The 18,735-nt window shown below is 42.2% G+C and overlaps 1 protein-coding gene across 6 annotated transcripts in view; it reads right to left on the bottom strand.

The window, feature by feature from the left end:
- Positions 1–18,735, bottom strand: part of TBC1D30 (TBC1 domain family member 30) — a 54,061-nt gene that overhangs the window by 18,605 nt on the left and 16,721 nt on the right. For 3 of the 6 annotated variants that reach the window (XM_020786051.3, XM_020786052.3, XM_078376896.1), the window contains exons 3-4: positions 712–773; positions 231–296 (exon numbers count right to left, since the gene is read on the bottom strand). In XM_020786051.3, coding sequence (XP_020641710.3) covers positions 231–296; positions 712–773 — 128 coding nt within the window. Of the gene's footprint in view, positions 1–230; positions 297–711; positions 774–4,836; positions 4,955–5,155; positions 5,730–18,735 lie in introns of those variants that run through there. The other 3 variants (XM_073000419.2, XM_073000420.2, XM_073000421.2) reach the window with 3 other exon arrangements.

Raw genomic sequence — 18,735 nt, 5'->3', positions numbered from 1 at the left:
CTCAAAAGCAACACAAAAAACAATATAAATCAGGAGTTATACATAAGTATATGCAAAAATAATCTAGTTTTAGTATCCTAGATATCACATAAGGAGTAGAGAATTCCAAGTGTTCATTCTTAAAATTAGGAGGAAGCAATTATATCAAAAGAAGCTTATGTGGTAGTGAAAACTATGGATCTCTGAAATCCACAGACAGGACATTATGTAATGAGTATAGCTCTACCTACCCTCCTCCTCCATTCCTTCGGTATTCCCGTTGGCAGCCTAGCCACTGCTTTGAGAGCATCATGCCACTGAAAGCAACCATTCAAACAACTTTATATGACTCCAGTTCAGGAACACAATTAGACTTGCAATGTTTTCTTCAAATATATCAATTTAGTATATTTATGACAAATTATTTGTAAACAAAGTACTTAAATACAATATGAGACTAGCCAAGCAGATATACAGAACACAGAAAAGAGGGGGATAATCTATAGTTTAAATGGTCATTACACAAAAATGACTTGAATACTTTTAACATTCTTGCCATTCATTATCAGCTGTAACAGAAAAATGAACAGCAGGGTTTCAGAACACCTTGGAACATAGGTTCACTGGAATAACAGAATGCATTTCTGCTCCATGGTTCAATCCATATTTGAAATAATTTTTATCTGTTTTCAGAACACATTCTTGTAAAAATGAACAAAAATAGTATGTTACCTGCTGAAAACCATTTTGACCTAAGGATGGCTCAAGTGTAAACTTCAGCTTTGTGTCAACTCCTATAGCAATAAAACAAACAGAACAATTAATATAACAGTGATTTGAAATTGAAGAGACCATTGGGTCAATATTAACATATATGTGCCCCCAAACATCAAAATTAGCATGTAGGACAATATACGTGGCGGCTACTACTACTATGTACACATAACTGGCTACTACTCTGTGTTTATGACAAACTCTACAGAATAAATAACAATTTATTTTAAAAGATACATTAGCTGAAAGCCAAATGATGCATTTGCATGCATCTGAATTCCCAATGTCCACTCATGAACAGAAACCATTTCAGCCAAAGGTTGTTTCCACCTGATAACTTCACCGCCAGAAGTATCCCAAATCAATTTTTGGAATCGGAAATCTGTATGTGGCTCTCCTAGATCCAGGAGCTCATGTAATTCAACTGAAGCTGACTAGCTACAGATGCAGGAATATATACAGACCTCTCATTTCTGACAATAGCATATTGCTCTGACGGTGTTCACAGAGCAAGAATGGGAAAAGAAAAGTGATAGGAAACGTTCATGTTCAGTAATTTCTAGTTATCTGGAAACATACTGGATTTGTCCAGCAGATTCCTACTTAAAGAATATTTATGCTCTTGATAGGGACAAATACAGTATAAATTTGTGCCATAGCTAGATGTACAGTATTATACCAAATTTGTATTTATTTAAAATTCTAACTTGCATTTTATCTGGGGATAATCTTCTCACACACTTTTTTTGCAGTTACTGCAGACCTGCTGATCACGAGGATTGATTCTTATTGACAGTTGTTGTTTTGTGCTGTTCAGCTCAAAAACAAATATAGTCTTTGGCAACAACCATTAACTCGGTAGTCTACATTCAAAGCTAAATACTTTTTCTTCTGTAGTTAAAACCATATACATAAAGTAGATAATGATTTTATTGATATCTGCCTCCAAATAAGCACACTAGAAAACTAAGTTTTGAAACATTCAAGCTTTGCTCCATTATAACGTAGGATTCACTGGAAAACACAATAATGCTAGGAAAAGCTGAGGGCAGCAGTTAAAGAGAAAGGCTATGTATGAGATGGATTGACTGCATAAAGGAAGATACAACTTTGAGTTTACAAGAGCTGAACAAGGCTGTTAAGGACATGAAATTTTGGAGATTGTTTATTCATAGGGTCACCATAGGTCAGGGGCAACTTGATAAACATGTAACAACAACAGCAACGCTACACGCTATCGCATGTAATATAATATGTGGATTAAAACACCACATGCTATATAGTGTTTAATCCACACATTACATCAAATATTGGCCTCTTCTCACCTTAGACTTTAAGAACAAATGTCCTGATGTCCTTCAGACCAGTCTGACAATTTATATTCTCATTGTGTGCCCAGCCTCAGTAGTCATTTTGGCCTTCAGAGAAAGCTCAGAATTGATCTGCTATAGGACCCCCTTGTTTCGTTTTCTGGCGGTTCAGGGTATCTGCAAAGCTCTCCTCTAGAACCATATTTCAAATGAATAATTTTTCTTACTGTTATCTTTCTTCACTGTCTAGCCTCCTGATGGCATTGCTCTTGACTTCTTTGACACACTCACCCCCCCCCCTTCACCATGTTAAGGTTTGCATCCAAGAAGGGAGGATAATAATTGTGTGCCTTCAAATCAATTCTGACTTATGGTGATCCTTTTCAGGATTTTCTAGGTAGTGAGAGTACTGTACTAGTGAGCACTCAGAAGTGGTTTATCGCTTCCTTTCTTTGGGGGGGCATTCTGAGGCTGTACGGATTGCCCAAGGCCACACAGGCTGCTTCTTCCCCCAGAAGGCACAGTGGGGAATAACTACTGTAACTCACTGAGCCAGCTAGCATGTACATTACACAATGTACTATAAAGAGCTTTTCTGCATAACAGAGTGGTGCTGTCCAAAATACAAGGTGCTGAAATAATATAATCTGACTTCTGAGGCATTATGAACCTAGCACACTTTACAGTCAAGGAACTGTACCATCACAGAATCCCCTTAAAACTTACACAAGATGAAGTGTATTTTACTTTAAGAAGTCACAACACTCTTAGTTTTTTAAAATCATGTCTTTATCACTAGTGAAACCAATTTCCACTCAGCGTTTAACACAAGACTCTGTCTTAAAAATACTATGTTCCCTAAAATTGTTATAAAACAATTTGGGTAGTGTGGGTGGCATATAAAATAGATAGATAGATAGATAGATAGATAGATAGATAGATAGATAGATAGATAGATAGATAGATAGATAGATAGATAGATAGATAGATAGATAGATAGATAGATAGATAGATAGATAGATAGAACCTTTGTAGCAAGCCAAATTTCCACCTGGAAATGTTAGATCATCTTAAACTTACAAACTGTTCTATAACTGGATCACACAGAGAGGGAGAATATTAACAATTAATATATTCATTAGGTAAACTGATAGGAAATTTTGGAGCAACAAGACATGCAAATAAAGAAGCAATTTCCTAGAACAATTACACAACTGTTCTACGTTTTAGGCATCCATCAGCTTGATATTGCAAGCAACCTACTAACTTAAGTAGGTTTCAAGAAAGAAATAATGTTTACATGTCAACTACAACAGCATGAGTTAAGTACAATCAAAAGAGCCCCTATGGTCTAACACTGTCTCTCCGGAACATTGAGGTCATTGCTTCAAATGAAATAGTCTGATGCTACAAAAGCTTACATAAAAAAATAAACAGCCTTTGAGGTGTCACCTCACCTTTTTATTTGTCCTTTTATTTTTATATTGCTTTTACATATAATGCTTGCTTCTATTTAGTGCATGGCAATTCACACTGTCTATAGCACATTTGTATCTTCTTCGCAATGCGCCTCCTAGAGCTTCTAAACATGTGCTCGCCCTTCAGTAGGGAATGAAGACTATGCTCATTTTCTGAGGTTTAAATTCCCCAATAAGAATTAAAAGTAATTTCTAAAATAGCCCTTATAATATACTTTGAGGATCCATGCAGAAATTCTTGAATGGCCTCATCCGTAATGTCAGCCCACTTCCGGCTGTTGGTACCACTCTCCAACCTTGTTTCTACCTTTATTTTTAAAAGTTAAAAAAAAAGTCCAGGTCTTTGTAGGATTCAGACTTCCAGGCCAGACGCTACTCATACCTGAAGTAGATGAGCTACTGAGATCTTCTTGACGGTGCACCCCACTTAAGGAACAGCTTACCTAGCAAGATTGACTTGGCCTCTAATTATGATAATTTTGGTGTTACAAGCAGGCCTTTTAATCCCTTGGGATTTTAAAGCAGCACACACTTAAAGTAATGATGGAGAAGCTGGATTCTCAACTGGTATGTTGTTTTTATATTTTGGACTGGCAATCTCTGATTTTATTCCATTGTATTATTTTAAAATTTTTATTATTATTTGCTGATGAGTTACTATGTAAGTAAGCAAACATGATTCTATGTTAAAACCTAAGGACCGTCTCCAAGACCAAAACACTGATCAAAACACTGCAACAAGAGCAAAGGGATCTGGCAGGTGGGGAAACAGATGTAATAAAAATAAGTGCAATTAAAAGGTGATTAATTCAACTAACTCTCCATGCATTTCCCTAGTTTGCAAGACTTCGTATTTTAGGCAACTATGTAACATATTAAAAAGGGAATTATCTGGGAGGATTAAATCTCCCTCCTCATACAGTATTTAGTAGCTTTAGCCACACTTAACCAAACCGGGAAGAGACCGATGATCTATATCTTGTATAGGTCTCCGTTTTAGAACGGAAGACGTGCCTTCGCCTTCCACCGCTGCCCGATGCTGTGCCAGCGAGCCCGCCTGTGTCCGGATAGAGCCCCCGCAAAGCCACAGCCGTTTGAGGGGAGCTGCTCGCCGCTCCCCCCCCCCGCCGCCGCCGCCCGAGGCGCGGCAACCTCGCCCCTGCCCTCCTCCTCCTCCTCCTCCTCCTCCTCCTCCTCCTCGGCGCGGCAGCAACCTCTCAGGAGACAGCCGTGGCGGCGGCCCCCGCGAGCAGACCCGCGCGCTCCCCCAGGCCGAAAGAAGGCAGGCTGCCTACCCACGGAATTCATCGCCCTCCAGCCTCCGCCATCCGCAGGGAGCGCTTAGCGGCGTCGCCAACGCGGAGCCCGGGGCTGGAAACACACGCACACTCGGCCTCCCTTCTCTCCCACCCCAGTTTATGGGATTAAAGCCTGCCCGGGTTAAGCCCGGCTAAAGCCCGCCGAGCGAAGCCACGCGCGGCCCCTCGGGCCAAAACAGCGCCGCTTTCAAACCGAGGCGGGAAAACGGGCGCGAGTGCGGGGCCGGCGCCAGCCTGGGCGCCCGCCCGCGCGCCCAGGGAGTTTTCCCCCCCTCTCCGGCCTGGCCGCCCTCACCGGGCTCCAAGGTGCAGAGGAGGCGAGGCGCGGTCCGGGAGATGCAGCTCCGCTTCTTCAAGACATTGCTCAGGATGGTGCCCACGCCGCCGCCGCCGCCGGTGCTCGGCCGCTTCAAGCATCGTCCCCCTCGCCTCAGGGAGCTCGTCAGCCGGTCTTGCCTCATGAGGGACGGCGAGCCGGAGCTAGTCCTGCGCCATTCACCGGGGCGCCCTCGCAGCCAGAGGCTGCGCCCGACGCCGGCAGGTGCCGCTCGGCGCCCTCGGCCGCTGACGCAATCCCGGGCCTGGCGTCTCTGTTATTCAGCCGAGGTCCTGAAGGGCTGGCGATGCCTCGGCGGTGGCCGGGCGGCGGTGTGGGGAGCGGCCCTAAAACGCCAGAGAGGCCGGCGCGGGAGGCAGAGGTCCTGGGGGGGCGCCCTCTTGGCCGGAGGGGGGCCTCCGCAGTGCAGCACCGCACCGCCGAGGCGCAGCTGAGCCGAGAGGGAGAAAAAAAAGGCCTGCTCCCGCCCACAAGCACAGCATCACTGGCAAAAAAAAGCCAAACAAAAGTTCCTCCTCCTCCTCCGGCACCACCTGGCAGCAAGCAGCAGCTTGAGTTAAAAATAAACCGGGCTCGACAGCGATTTGCGCCGCATCCTTTCACCATCATAAGAACGGGCGGCCCCCATCAGGAAAAGCCCGGCGGCAATCGCTCTTGAGGCGCAGAACCGCCTCGAGGGAGCCGCAGAGGGACGTGCGCCCGACCTAGGTGTGTGTGTGGGGGGGGGAGACCTCCTGGCCACAAGACGACAACGCGCCCAGGGCTGGATCAGGCGCTGCGCGTCCTTCCTCCTCCTGCTGCTGCCCTTTTCAATACAGATGAAAGAGCAGGATTCAGGTTACCGATTCAGATTTCAGGCCAATGCCTGGTAACCGAGGACCTGCCTTGTTCTCATCACCCTCTTTGAACAGAGCGCTTACACAAATCATATTTTACAGCAGAATAATATGTTGACCGCATTTATAGAAAGTAACATCTTCAAAGACGTCCAGGTCTTTTACTTGCAGACAGACAGACAGACACACACAAACACAACACACAAGAGAGAGAGAGAGAGAGCAGTTTCTCCTTCCCATCGTCCTTTTTGAAGACCCCATGGACTATTAGAAAGAAATGCAGGGTTTCACCCTTTAATGACATCTGTTTGCAGTATTACATTGTATTTGTGGCAGTACATCATCTGCTTGATATAATAACTGAAGAAAACCCAGATATATGCAAGCATCACTTTGGGATCATTTCCAAAAGGCAAATAGAGTCTGCTTGTGCTGCAAGCCAAGGACAGAACTGGTTTGCACAGACATTTTTCTCTTTGAAGAAAACAACATTAATGGCTCCTTGTAGCATGTCTCTATTGCTTTCCCCCCTTTTTGACATATATGCAAATTTGTTTACATTATTAGTTTCACAACCCTGGACCTGTGCATCCACAAACTCTAATGTGGGTGGTTTCAGATGTCACTACATAATGTGGCTGACACAGTGAAGGAACGCCAGTGGCCATACTTTGACATCAGTGTGATTGCTGTGGTAGCCCTCACATCAAAGACATAAATTGCTACCTTTTGATCCAAATGAAATTTATGCATTTTTCTGAAACAATGGCATTCAACCTGCAATGGAGTTGCAGTATGATCTGCAAGGAGTCTTATCAACAAGGCAACCATGAGATCTATACAGTTTTTAAAGTGACTCCCAGAATTCATGATTACACTGGTTCCAAATCTGAAAGTTTGATAATTTTCTTTTAGAACATTTGAACTGAAGATGATTAAATGTAAAATGACCATGGGTGCCTATATTCCCTACTCTCCCTTTTTTAAACTCTTGTTACATAGGCTAGCTATTGTATCCTGCTAAAAAAAGGCAACACTGAGCCAGTATGTTGTATAGTGTTGTTGGACTAGAACTCGGGAGACTTAGCCTCAAATTGCTATTTATCCATACAAACTCAGTGGGGCAGATAATAGTAATCTACTACTTGAACATCTCACAAACCTTGAAATCCTATTAGGACTGTAATAACTAAAGGCAACATAATGGCATGGAGCAGCAAAGGCAGCATTAAAGGTTGAACATGGTTATCATTTTTGTGCTACATAAAACATACAGTACACATGCAGTGAGGTGAATGTGTGAAAGGTTTCTATTTTGCTTCACAAATATGCGAAATAAAACAATCCTTTGTACTTGGTCTTTTCAATCTTTTATCAGAAGAACACAGAATGGTGGCTAAAACAATTTTTAGCAAGCCTGCAAAAATAAATAACTAAGCTTCCTGGTAAATGATGTTTATTTTGCTAGCATATTTTAAAAGACAGGATCTTTTTCTTATCACACCAACAGGAACACTATTTCAGCTGTACAAAGAGTGTATTAGCTTAAAAGCTGATAATTGTGAGTTTTATTAGTTTTGACTGGGATGTATTCTTGTAAAGCACTACAAACATTGTTATTCATATGTAAAAAGTGATCTGAGTTACAAAGGCTGCCATTCTGTGTTCTTCTGATAAAAGACAGAAAAACACAAAGTACAAAGGATTGTTTTAATTCACATATTTGTATTCAGAAAGCATGGTTATAAACTGGATGGTGGGTGTTTGGGGGGGTTGTTTCTTGGGGGGAGTCTCTTTTGTTTCTCTGAACCAACAAAATACATAAACATAAAAACTCCTATAAGAGCCACCTAGAATAAATACTGTACAAGAAATGACTGCATGCTTTCTTCCTAGTGATCAAACTGTAAGTCATTGGCAAAAATCCTCTTAGCTATGGCCACAAACATCACTCAAACAGTGTAACTTTTGGAGGAAAACTGCCTCAAATTAAGAAATTGCCATTATCTTTCACATACTTACTCAGGGCTTACAGATAACATTACCTTGAATAGAGTCATTTCTACAAGTGATGTCATTTGTGTTACACTAGTGTAAAATATTTGAGGAAGTCAGTAAAAAACTATGTGGGAAACTACTGCCCAATTAACACCATGTCAAAAGCAATTTAAATATTTCTTTATAATGGTGATGTAAAGACATGGCAGCAAGTATAACATGTAAACCATATTAAGACAGCAGGAACTCGGATGAAGTTTGAAATGAAGGCTTAATATCAAATTATAACAAATGAAGCAAAGATTATAAATCAGGGGTTCCCAACCTTGGGTCCCCAGATGTTTGTGGACCACAACTCTCAGAAATCCTGGCCAGCACGGCTAGTGGTGAAGGCTTCTGGGAGTTTTAGCCCAAGTACATTTGGGGACCAAAAGTTGGGAACCACTGTTATAAATCAATCCACAAGTTACTTTACAAACACTGGCAACAACCAAAATAGTAAGGATTATAAACACCTCTAATTGGGTAGTGGAGTGGTTGGTATTTCATTTATACATAAATCTAGACATGAAACAACGTCTGAAATCCTGTTTACAGGTCTATATATACAGCAATTTTTTTGAAATATAAAAATTCTTATTTGCCTTAACAGAAATCAACATCATCATCTGTCAAGTCAGTTCTGACTTATGGCAATACTTTTTGAGGTTTTCTAGATAGAGAGTACTCAGAAGTCCCTTCTTCTGCCAGTGAACTGGGACAGTGCAGCTTGCCCAAAGCCACACAGGCTGGCTCTTTTCCATGGAGGCACAGTGAGGAATCAAACTCCCAACTACTGGCTCCTCAGCCAGTTATTTATTTATTTATTTATTTATTTATTTATTTATTTATTTATTTATTTATTTAATATCCCACCCATCTGATCTGGTCGACCACTCTGGGCGGCTATATCCAAAACCATATACAGTATCTATATATATATCCAAACCACTGGCAAACTGTTGAAGATTGCAGGAGAGACGGGAGTTTTTAATTTCAAAAAAACATTCCAGAGGTGATTATTTTCAGAAATTAAAGACTTCCACCTATCCTGCGCCACCCAGTGGTTTCCCCATGACAAAAGGGATCCAACAGAAAGAACCTCAAGAATATTTTACTTGTTTAAAAATCCCCCCAGCTGTTAACGTCATAAGCCTTATGCAGCTTAGCTATGCGAACAGAATTTCAGTCTTTGGCTTAGGTTAAGTCCCTGAATCATAGGGAAGAACCATGAGTTTACTAGAATACAGTACTACTAGAGCTTCAAAATATTATTTTGTAAGACTATAACTCCCAGATTCCTTAAACATAGCTAGGGCAGTCTGGGAGTTGCAGTCCATAAAAGTAACTTTTTCAAGCTTTGTTGAGCACACACCTTCCATGCAAAAGATCTCAGGCTCTGTTCTCACTGTCCCCATGTAAACACGGACAAGATTTCTGTCTGAAACCCCGTGAGGTTGCTACTCATCTCTTTTTCACCTAGATGGACAAATGGCATAATCCCATATGGAGGATTAATTTTCACAAGGTGCTGCTGTGATGAAGCCAACATTTTCTCCATTTTGGTGCACCCTTATTTTTTCCTGGATTTCTGGTGAGGGGACCATTATCCAGTTATGAAGCATGTATGGCTCAACACTGGAACTTCCTGTTGTCCCAGCTTTGTCACATTTGCAAAGCTGCTGAAGATATTTGTTCTGCAATCCTGACATAAGGAAAATGTCAAAGCAATGATGAGACAGCCCCACAAACAGTGGCCGTATCAGTGCCAGAAGACTAATTTCTAATTCTGCAATGCCAAGATCAAGCATTAGAACAGTGAAAATTTATCTGCAAGAACATATTATGTACAGCCACAAGTCTGAAAGATAACAGTATTATTCGTGTGATTGAACTAAAGCTAACAAGCTATTTAAAATTGTATTTTTAACACCAGCACATATTAAAATTCAGACCACTATTCTAAGCTGCAGCACAGTAACAGCACTTCCTGACTCTCCATGAATCAGTAATATTGCTGGCACTAATTAACAAACAGCTGTTCCTGTGTTCTCAGTCTTCACAGCAAAGGCAATGTTTTCATTTCAGTGAGAACAAGGAATTTGCCATTTTCTGAGATGAATGTTCCAAGTATTATTTTTAGAATTTTTAATTTTTTTATTCTGTTAGCACATTTTTCATGCTTCAGAGAGCAACCACATATAGAGATGGTCTAATTTACATTAAACAACAGACTTATGGCCCAGATATGGGCAAGCTTGGACATGTGTCCCTGTTTCCCCAAATCCTGCAATGTCACACTTTTTCTTCTATAGAGTAAACTGGTGATAATTCCTCTGATGTGCACAGCCAGATTCATCACTAACATGCTGCTTCCTGATATCTGAAGAATGGCCATCTTTGTCTCTCTCTCTCTCTCTCTCTTTTTTTTTTTTTTTTTTTTTTGGTATGACGAGCGTGCAAATAGCACAAGATGATGATGGGAAGTGTTGGTGACTGTTCAAACAGATCCATTTTTTGTCTGCAGCTTCTAGTGGACAGTGGACTTTTAACTGTGATCTTTCCAATGCAATCCATCTCCTCAATCAATGTTAACCAAAACAAAACAGAGGGACAGCTTACTCTTATTTTCTGAGTTGTTTGATAATATATAGTGTAGTAAAAGAAAGATTCCACATGGGTAACTGATATGTATATCTTAAGCACAAAATATTTCAATATTAAACCAGTCTCTCTGCAAGCTACGTACTGATATATATCATAGTCGGAACATATGAATAAATAAGGAAGTTGGTTTTTGCCAGCTGTAAGATGCTTCCATATGGATCAAAACCTTCATGAGTCTTATCTTTTGTTAGAGCCAGTTCTCAAGTTACTGTTTCCTCTCTATGAAAGCCATCGTGATTGTCCACATGAATGTACAGTATTTTATTATTATTTATTATTTACAGTATTTGGTTTTTATACCGCCCCTTTTGGCTACAGGCCACTCTGGGCAGTTTACACAATTAAACCACATATCATTAAACAACAGTTAAAATAAAAAACATAAGAGTATAAATCAAAATCAAATACAAACACACCAACATAATTTAACTAATAATAACTATAACAATAAAAAAGCAAGGTGGCAGGATTGAAAATGTAAGTTTAACACCACTGTATTAGGGTGTTAAAGGTCCGCAAAGGCCTGTTTATAAAAAACATGTTTTTAACAATACCTTAAAAGTTCCCAGTGAAGGGGCCAGGTGGATTTCAGGTGGGAGGCTGTTCCAGTTGGGAAGCGACCGCTGAGAAGGCCTGGTTTCTTGTCCTCACTTTCAGGGCCTCTCTCGGGGTCAGTACGCTCAATCACCTGGCCTGAGATGGTGGAAATAGGTGGAGTGGACCACACAGATGCTCTCTGGGACTCCACTGATAGCACTGGGTCCAGGAGTACACCCAAGCTGCAACCTCATCCTTAGCAGAAAGAGTGGGGGCCCCAAAGGAGAAGGAGGCACCCAGACAACAAACACTAGGGGCACCCACCTGCAGGACTTCCTTTGTGCATTCAGTCTCATTCTCTCTTCCCTCATTCACCCCAGCATCCAGGCAGCACTCAAGTAACAGGACGGCATCCTCTGCAGAGGGATGGAAGGAGAGCTAGAGCTGGGTGTCATCCGCATATTGGTGACATGAAGCTCCAAACCCCCTGATGACCTCCCCCACGGCCTCATATAGGTATTAAACAGCACTGGGGAGATTATTGACCCCTGTGGGACTCCACAATTGAGAGTCCAAGGGGTGACATAATCTCTCCAAGTTGTACTCTCTGAGGATGTTCCTCCAGGAAAGACCAGAACCAGGCCAAAGCCAGGCCACCAATCCCCGACCCAGAGACCCTCCCCAGGAGGATACCATTGTCAATAGTATCAAATACTCCTGACTAGTCGAGGAGGACCATCAAGGACATTTTGAAGCTATCAGTTGCCCTCAGAAGGCCACCTTCCAGGGCGACTAATGCTGCCTGTGCCATGGTGCAGCCTGAACCCAGACTGGAATGGATCAAGGGAATCGGTTTCCTCCAGGAGTGCCTGTAGCTGATCAGCCACCACTCTCTCTGCTAGCTGCTAAAAAAGGAACAGTGGTGATGGGTCTATCATTGCTAATACAGTGGTGGTCCACTTGATGATTACCCCACTCCACGATGAAATCGCTTCACGATGAGGTTTTTGCGATTGCAAAATGACGATTCATTGGGGGAAATCCATTTTACAACAATCGGTTCCCTGCTTCGGGAACAGATTCTTCGCATTACGACGATCAAAAACAAAATGGCCGCCCGCTGTTTTCCGAACCTATTTCCGGAAGACAGCAACTGAAAATGGCTTCCCCTATGGAGGATCTTTGCTGGACGATGAGGTATTTCGCCCATTGGAACGCATTGAACTGGTTTTCCATGCATTTCAATGGGACAGAGTGCTTTCCTCTGAAGATGCCGGCCACAGAGACTGCCGAAACGTTAGGAAGAACAACCTTCAGAACACGGCCAAAGAGCCCAAAACACCCACAACAACCATTAGATCCCGGCCGGAAAAGCCTTCGTGAAAGCCTTTGCGAATACATTTCAATGTTTTTTTTTTCTTTCGCTTGATGACGATATCGCTTAACAGCGATTTTAACAGAATGGATTATCGTCGTCAAGCGGGGCACCACTCTATGTTGGGCTTTTTACCAAGTTGGGCTTTTTACAAATTGGCCTGCCCTTAAGGAAAGACCCGTTAAAAATTGCTGCAGCCATTCTTTTTGGCTTTGGCATTTTGATATTGGCTCTGTGTTCTCTGAACTTCTGACATTGGACTGGCTTATCGGACTCTGCTGTTGAAACCCCCAGGAATGTGACACAGATAATCTGAAATTCATCTCCCTCACAAAAACTTCAGATTTTCTCCCCTCAGCATGTTTACATACAATACCTGTAAAATTGACATGATTGCCTAATATACATCAGGATATTGGCAAAACTGAACAAAAAGTCATCTCTTCCTTCTCAGCTCAGGAAAGTAAAGAGGAAGAGTGGCAATAAGGAGCATCAAGGATGTTGTTGTTGTTTAGTCGTGTCCGACTCTTCGTGACCCCATGGACCAGAGCATGCCAGGCCCTCCTGTCTTCCACTGCCTCCCAGAGTTTGGTCAGATTCATGTTCGTAGCTTCGATGACACTGTCCAAACATCTCGTCCTCTGTCGTCCCCTTCTCCTCTTGCCTTCACACTTTCCCAACATCAGGGTCTTTTTCAGGGAGTCTTCTCATGAGATGGCCAAAGTATTGGAGCCTCAGCTTCATGATCTCTCCTTCCGGTGAGCACTCAGGGTTGATTTCCTTTAGAACGGATAGGTTTGTTTTCCTTGAAGTCCAGGGGACTCTCAAGAGCCTCCTCCAACACCACAACACAAAACCATCAATTCTTCGGCAATCAGCTTTCCTTATGGTCCAGCTCTCACTACCATACATCACTACTGGAAAAATCATAGCTTTGATAATGTGGACCTTTGTCGGCAAGGTGATGTCTCTGCTTTTTAAGATGCTGTCTAGGTTGGTCATCGCTTTTCTCCCAAGAAACAGACGTCTTTTAATTTCGTGGCTCCTGCCACCATCTGCAGTGATCATGGAGCCCAGGAAAGTAAAATCTGTGACTGCCTCCATATCTTTCCCTTCTATTTGCCAGGAGGTGATGGGGCTAGTGGCCATGATCTTAGTTTTTTTATGTTGAACTTCAGACCATTCTAAGGTCCATTTGACTCCACTCTCCAAGATATCTGGCTCAAGGTCAGCAACCACACTATCTGGGTTGTCCGGGACATACAGGTCTTTCTGGTATAATTCTTCTGTGTATTCTTGCCACCTCTTCTTGATGTCTTCTGCTTCTATTAGGTCCCTCCCATTTTTGTCCTTTATCATGTCCATCTTTGCACAAAAATTTCCTTTAACAGCTTCAATTTTCTTGAACAGGTCTCTGGTTTTACACCTTCTATTCTTTTCCTCTATTTCTTTGCACTGTTCTTTAAGAAGGCCCTCTTGTCTCTCCTTGCTCTTGTTGCTGTCTCCTGTACAATGTTATGAGCCTCTATCCAAAGTTCTTCAGGCACTCTGTCCACCAAATCTAGTTCCTTAAATCTGTTCTTCACTTCTACTGTGTATTCGTAAGGGATTTGGTTTAGATTATACCTGACTAGCCCAGTGGTTTTTATTACTTTCTTCAGTTTAAGCTTGAATTTTGCTATAAGAAGCTGATGATCAGAGCCACAATCAGATCCAGGTCTTGTTTTTGCTGACTGTATAGAGCTTCTCCATCTTTGGCTGCAGAGAACATAATCAGTCTGATTTCTGTATTGCCCATCTCTTGATGTCCATCTGTAGAGTCACTTCTTGTGTTGTTGGAAAAGAGTGTTTGTGATGACCAGCTTGTTCTCTTGACAAAACTCTATTGGCCTTTGCCCTGCTTCGTTTTGAACTCCAAGGCCAAACTTACCTGTTGTTCCTTTTATCTCTTGACTCCCTACTTTAGCATTCCAATCCCCTAGAATGAGAAGAACATCTTTCTTTGGTGTCACTTCTAGAAGGTGTTGTAAGTCTTCACAGAATTGGTCATTTTCAGCCTCCTCAGCATTGGTGGTTGGTGCATAAACTTGGATTACTGTGATGTTGAAAGATCTGCCTTGGATTTGTATTGAAATTATTCTATCATTTTTGAGATTATATCCCAGTACAGCTTTTCCCACTCTTTTGTTGACTATGAAGGCTACTCCATTTCTTCTATGGGATTCTTGCCCACAATAGTAGATATGATAATCATCTGAATTGAATTCGCCCATTCCCATCCACTTTAGTTCACTGATGCCCAAGATGTCAATGTTTATTCTTGCCATCTCCTGTTTGATCACATCCCACTTACCAAGTTTCATAGATCTTACATTCCAGGTTCCTATGCAGTATTTTTCTATGCAGCATCAGGCTTTCCTTTCACTTCCAGGCACGTCCACAGCTGAGCATCCTTGGCTTTGGACTAACCACTTCATTAGCTATGGAGCTACTTGTACTTGTCCTCCACTCTTCCTCAGTAACATGTTGGATGCCTTCCGATCTGAGGGGCTCATCTTCTAGCATCATATCTTTTAGCCTTTTGTTTCTGTCCATGGGCAAAGATACTGGAGTGGCTTGCTGATTCCTGCTCCATGTGGATCGTGTTTAGTCAGAACTCTCCACTATGACCTGTCCATCTTGGGTGTCCCTGCACGGCATAGCCCATAGCTTCTCTGAATTACTCAAGCCCCTTTGTCAGAACAAGGCAGTAATCCATGAAGGGGACCAAGGATGAAACAGAGGTCAAACTCACCCATTTTTACACATTATAATTTGACACCCGACTTCCTAATTCTCTGTGACAGTGACTCAAAACCAACACAAGCTGAGAAATAATGGCAGGAAACACATTAATTTTTATTTCACTCATGCAAAAGAGAGAGAGAGAGAATGGAGCCATGGGAGAGAGGGGGGAAACTATTGTTCCCAGCTTAGCATTCAAGTCCATGGAGGGCAGCCCATAAAGGCAACCCGCTGCTCAAAGTAGTACCCGAACAAAAGCATATGTTTGAATCACTAGATATGCTCAAATGCAGTGAGACTAAGAATCAAAGAAATGTAAATCTAGTTTTGCATACGTATTCAGAGGAATTTTACTGAACAATAGTCTCCCATATCCCAAAAACATGGCAAATGTATTTAGAAATGTAATAGCTCCTTAAGGAATGGAATGGAATGTAAAAAAAGAACCATTGCCTATGTCCAGCCCTTGGCCCTCCTGTGCATTTAAAATAGCTCTTTCAGTCCTGACCAGACTGTATAGCTCTAGCTTCAAGTTCAAAGCTCATCTTCACTACAGTACTTTTTGCAAAACCCAATGACAGCTGACTTAGAAATACCTTAATGACACAGGCAATGGACCTGGTCAGCACATAGTGACTGAAAGTAAGCCAAGAGGGCATGCTTTATTTGCATGTTGTCCAGACGTGCAAATAATTTAACAAACAGAAGTAGAAGCCAAACTATAGCACATAGGAACCTTGCACTTAGTGAACAATATTAGAATCTTTGCCTTTCAGATATATTCTTGGAAATAACAGGGGGGGGAACTGTTCTTGGCCTGGCACTGAAATGGCACAATGTGGGAGTTTGGGGTCAAGAACAGAAGGCTCAGGTCCTAACCTCTCCTTGACATTCATATCCCTAAACATGAATTGGAAGTCAACATCTGCAGAGTGCCCTCCTTTGTTGATGAAGGCTTTCTGCATAATTTAAGAAACCTCGAAAATCTGAATTCTAAATAATACAAGAAGTTTACATGGCCAAAAACAGCTCCGGTCTGTATGGGTTTGCCTTCAGTCCATGGACAACCTAGCGGTTCGAAAGCATGCAAATGCAAGTAGATAAATAGGGACCACCTCGGTGGGAAGGTAACAGCGTTCCGTGTCTAAGTCGCACTGGCCATGTGACCACGGAAGATTGTCTTCGGACAAAACGCTGGCTCTATGGCTTAGAAATGGGGATGAGCACCGCCCCCTAGAGTTGAACACGACTAGACAAAAAAATGTCAAGGGGAACCTTTACCTTTACCTTACTATGGACAACAATAAGCACTCTCATCATGTGAGTAATTTAAACCCTGAACCAGAAGCTGAGCTTAAAAGCACTTATATGTTCTCAACCTTGGTATTCTTGACTTGGTAGTCTTTGTCAAGCAGAAGAGACACTTGTTTCCTTTACTTTTTCAGAGCCAAACTAGTCTTTACAGACAGTCCTTCTTTAGAAGAAGGAATTCCATGTATGCTGAAAACATCTAATTGTTCCAACACCAGCTTTGTACATTTCCTGTAGTTTGCAAATTGCCTTGTTTTGTTTTGCAGTTGACCTTTAGAAAGGAAGCATATGTTTTATGGGCAAGTATGATTGCTCAGTTACAAAAGTCTGCCATATTACTCTGGAGGAACAATAATGAATTTCAGCTTTTAATGATGGTTAAAATGTAATGTATGCTTTGGCCCTTTGCCTCTTCAGACTTATTTTCAAACTGCCAGCTTGTTTACAAGGAGTCACAATGCCCTAAGAGAATGCAGGATACAGCAGTGTCACAGTAGCAGGAACAATAGGCTGCTCTCCTTGCCAATTCCAAGCAATCCCTAGGAGTTGGTGGACACAATGACCCAGCAGTGTTAATTAGGGTTGCCACAAGACTAGTCTCAGGAGATACTTGGATGAAGTGGTTTCAGCGGCTCCTGACTTTACAAACTGTGAAAGAGGATAAGGAAGTCAGCATTACAAATGTGTCTTCAGTCATTCTGCAGTTGCCGGGATGGCAACAGCAAACATGAGAGGTGACTCCTCCAGCTTAGGAGCACAAACATTCTCCATTTAGAAAAACATCAAGTAATAGTTCCTGCTGTAGCTTCTGAACCTTAACAGCAGCATTTTGTTATGCCTTTAAATCAACAGAAAACGCTGCCACATAGATCAAGCAGCCTTATTTCCTCCACACAGCACAACACTGCCACTGCTCTCCTGCCAATTTGTCATTGTTGTTTATATTGTACATGTATGGTAGCCTAATATATAAGGAGAAGGATCTTGCCAAAGGCTGTGGCTTAGATGCAATAGTTTGTCAGGCTATTGCCTTTCAATAAAACTACCATATTTTTCCGTGTATAAGATGATACTTTTCTCTAAATCATTTAGATTAAAAATTTAGGGTTGTCATATACAGTACAAGATACATTTGTAAGGAGAGGGGATGGATCAAAGAGCGTTAATCCCTGCTTTCCACCTCCACTTTCTTTGGAAGAAATTGGAGGGGGAAAGCAAGAATCATCAAAGCGTTTTGATTCCTGCTTTTGTGAAGGTTCGGGTTCAGGCTCTGGTTTTTCTTCAAATAAATTGACAGACTTCCTCGGTTTAGAAATTGATGTAATCTTTATTGGATTGTTTAACAAATAACCTGGGTCAACAAAGGTATTCCAACCATTTCCTCCCTCTAACAACTGGTTAGATGGGGGCTTCTACTCTTCAACTTTAAAGGGTTTACACCCCTGAGTGTTCCAGTGTCCTGGCCTGTCCAGTGTAAAGTCTGAGTTCAATAATTGTCCTGTCTCCCCTTCCAGTAAGGGGACTATGTCTTCATCCCAGTCATCTGTCCAGACCTGGTCTCGTGTGGGGCAATTCTCTGGCCATAGTCTTCCGAGGGACCCTCCACTGTAGCTCCATCATCCACCACTCTAATCTTTCTCTCCTCTCCCTTTCCACCTTTTCCTTCTCTTCCATTAACTTCCTCCTCCACTCCTTTGTCTCTCGCTCTCCCCAATAAGAGGGTTTAGGGGTACTCTCACTTCTCCTCCTTGCATCCACCTCCTCCTTTGGGACTCTTAGTTTTTCTACCTTCCCCGCCCATGGATCTTCCAACCAGGTCCACTCACAACCATGAGGCAGGTTCCCGTTCCCCCTCTTTTATATCTACAAGCCCCACCTCTACCTCTACCCGGAGCTGTCTTTCCACTCCCACCAAAACATTCCTGCTTTCTTTAACAGTTATTCCTTTCAACTTTCCTTCTACAATACCCAGGTCTGTTCCGGGTGGTCTT

The sequence above is a fragment of the Pogona vitticeps genome, chromosome 5, assembly GCF_051106095.1.
Source record: "Pogona vitticeps strain Pit_001003342236 chromosome 5, PviZW2.1, whole genome shotgun sequence".
Classification (NCBI taxonomy): Eukaryota; Metazoa; Chordata; class Lepidosauria; order Squamata; family Agamidae; genus Pogona; species Pogona vitticeps.
The sequence above is the reverse complement of the archived record's forward strand: the minus strand, read 5'-3'. Positions and strand labels throughout refer to the sequence as shown.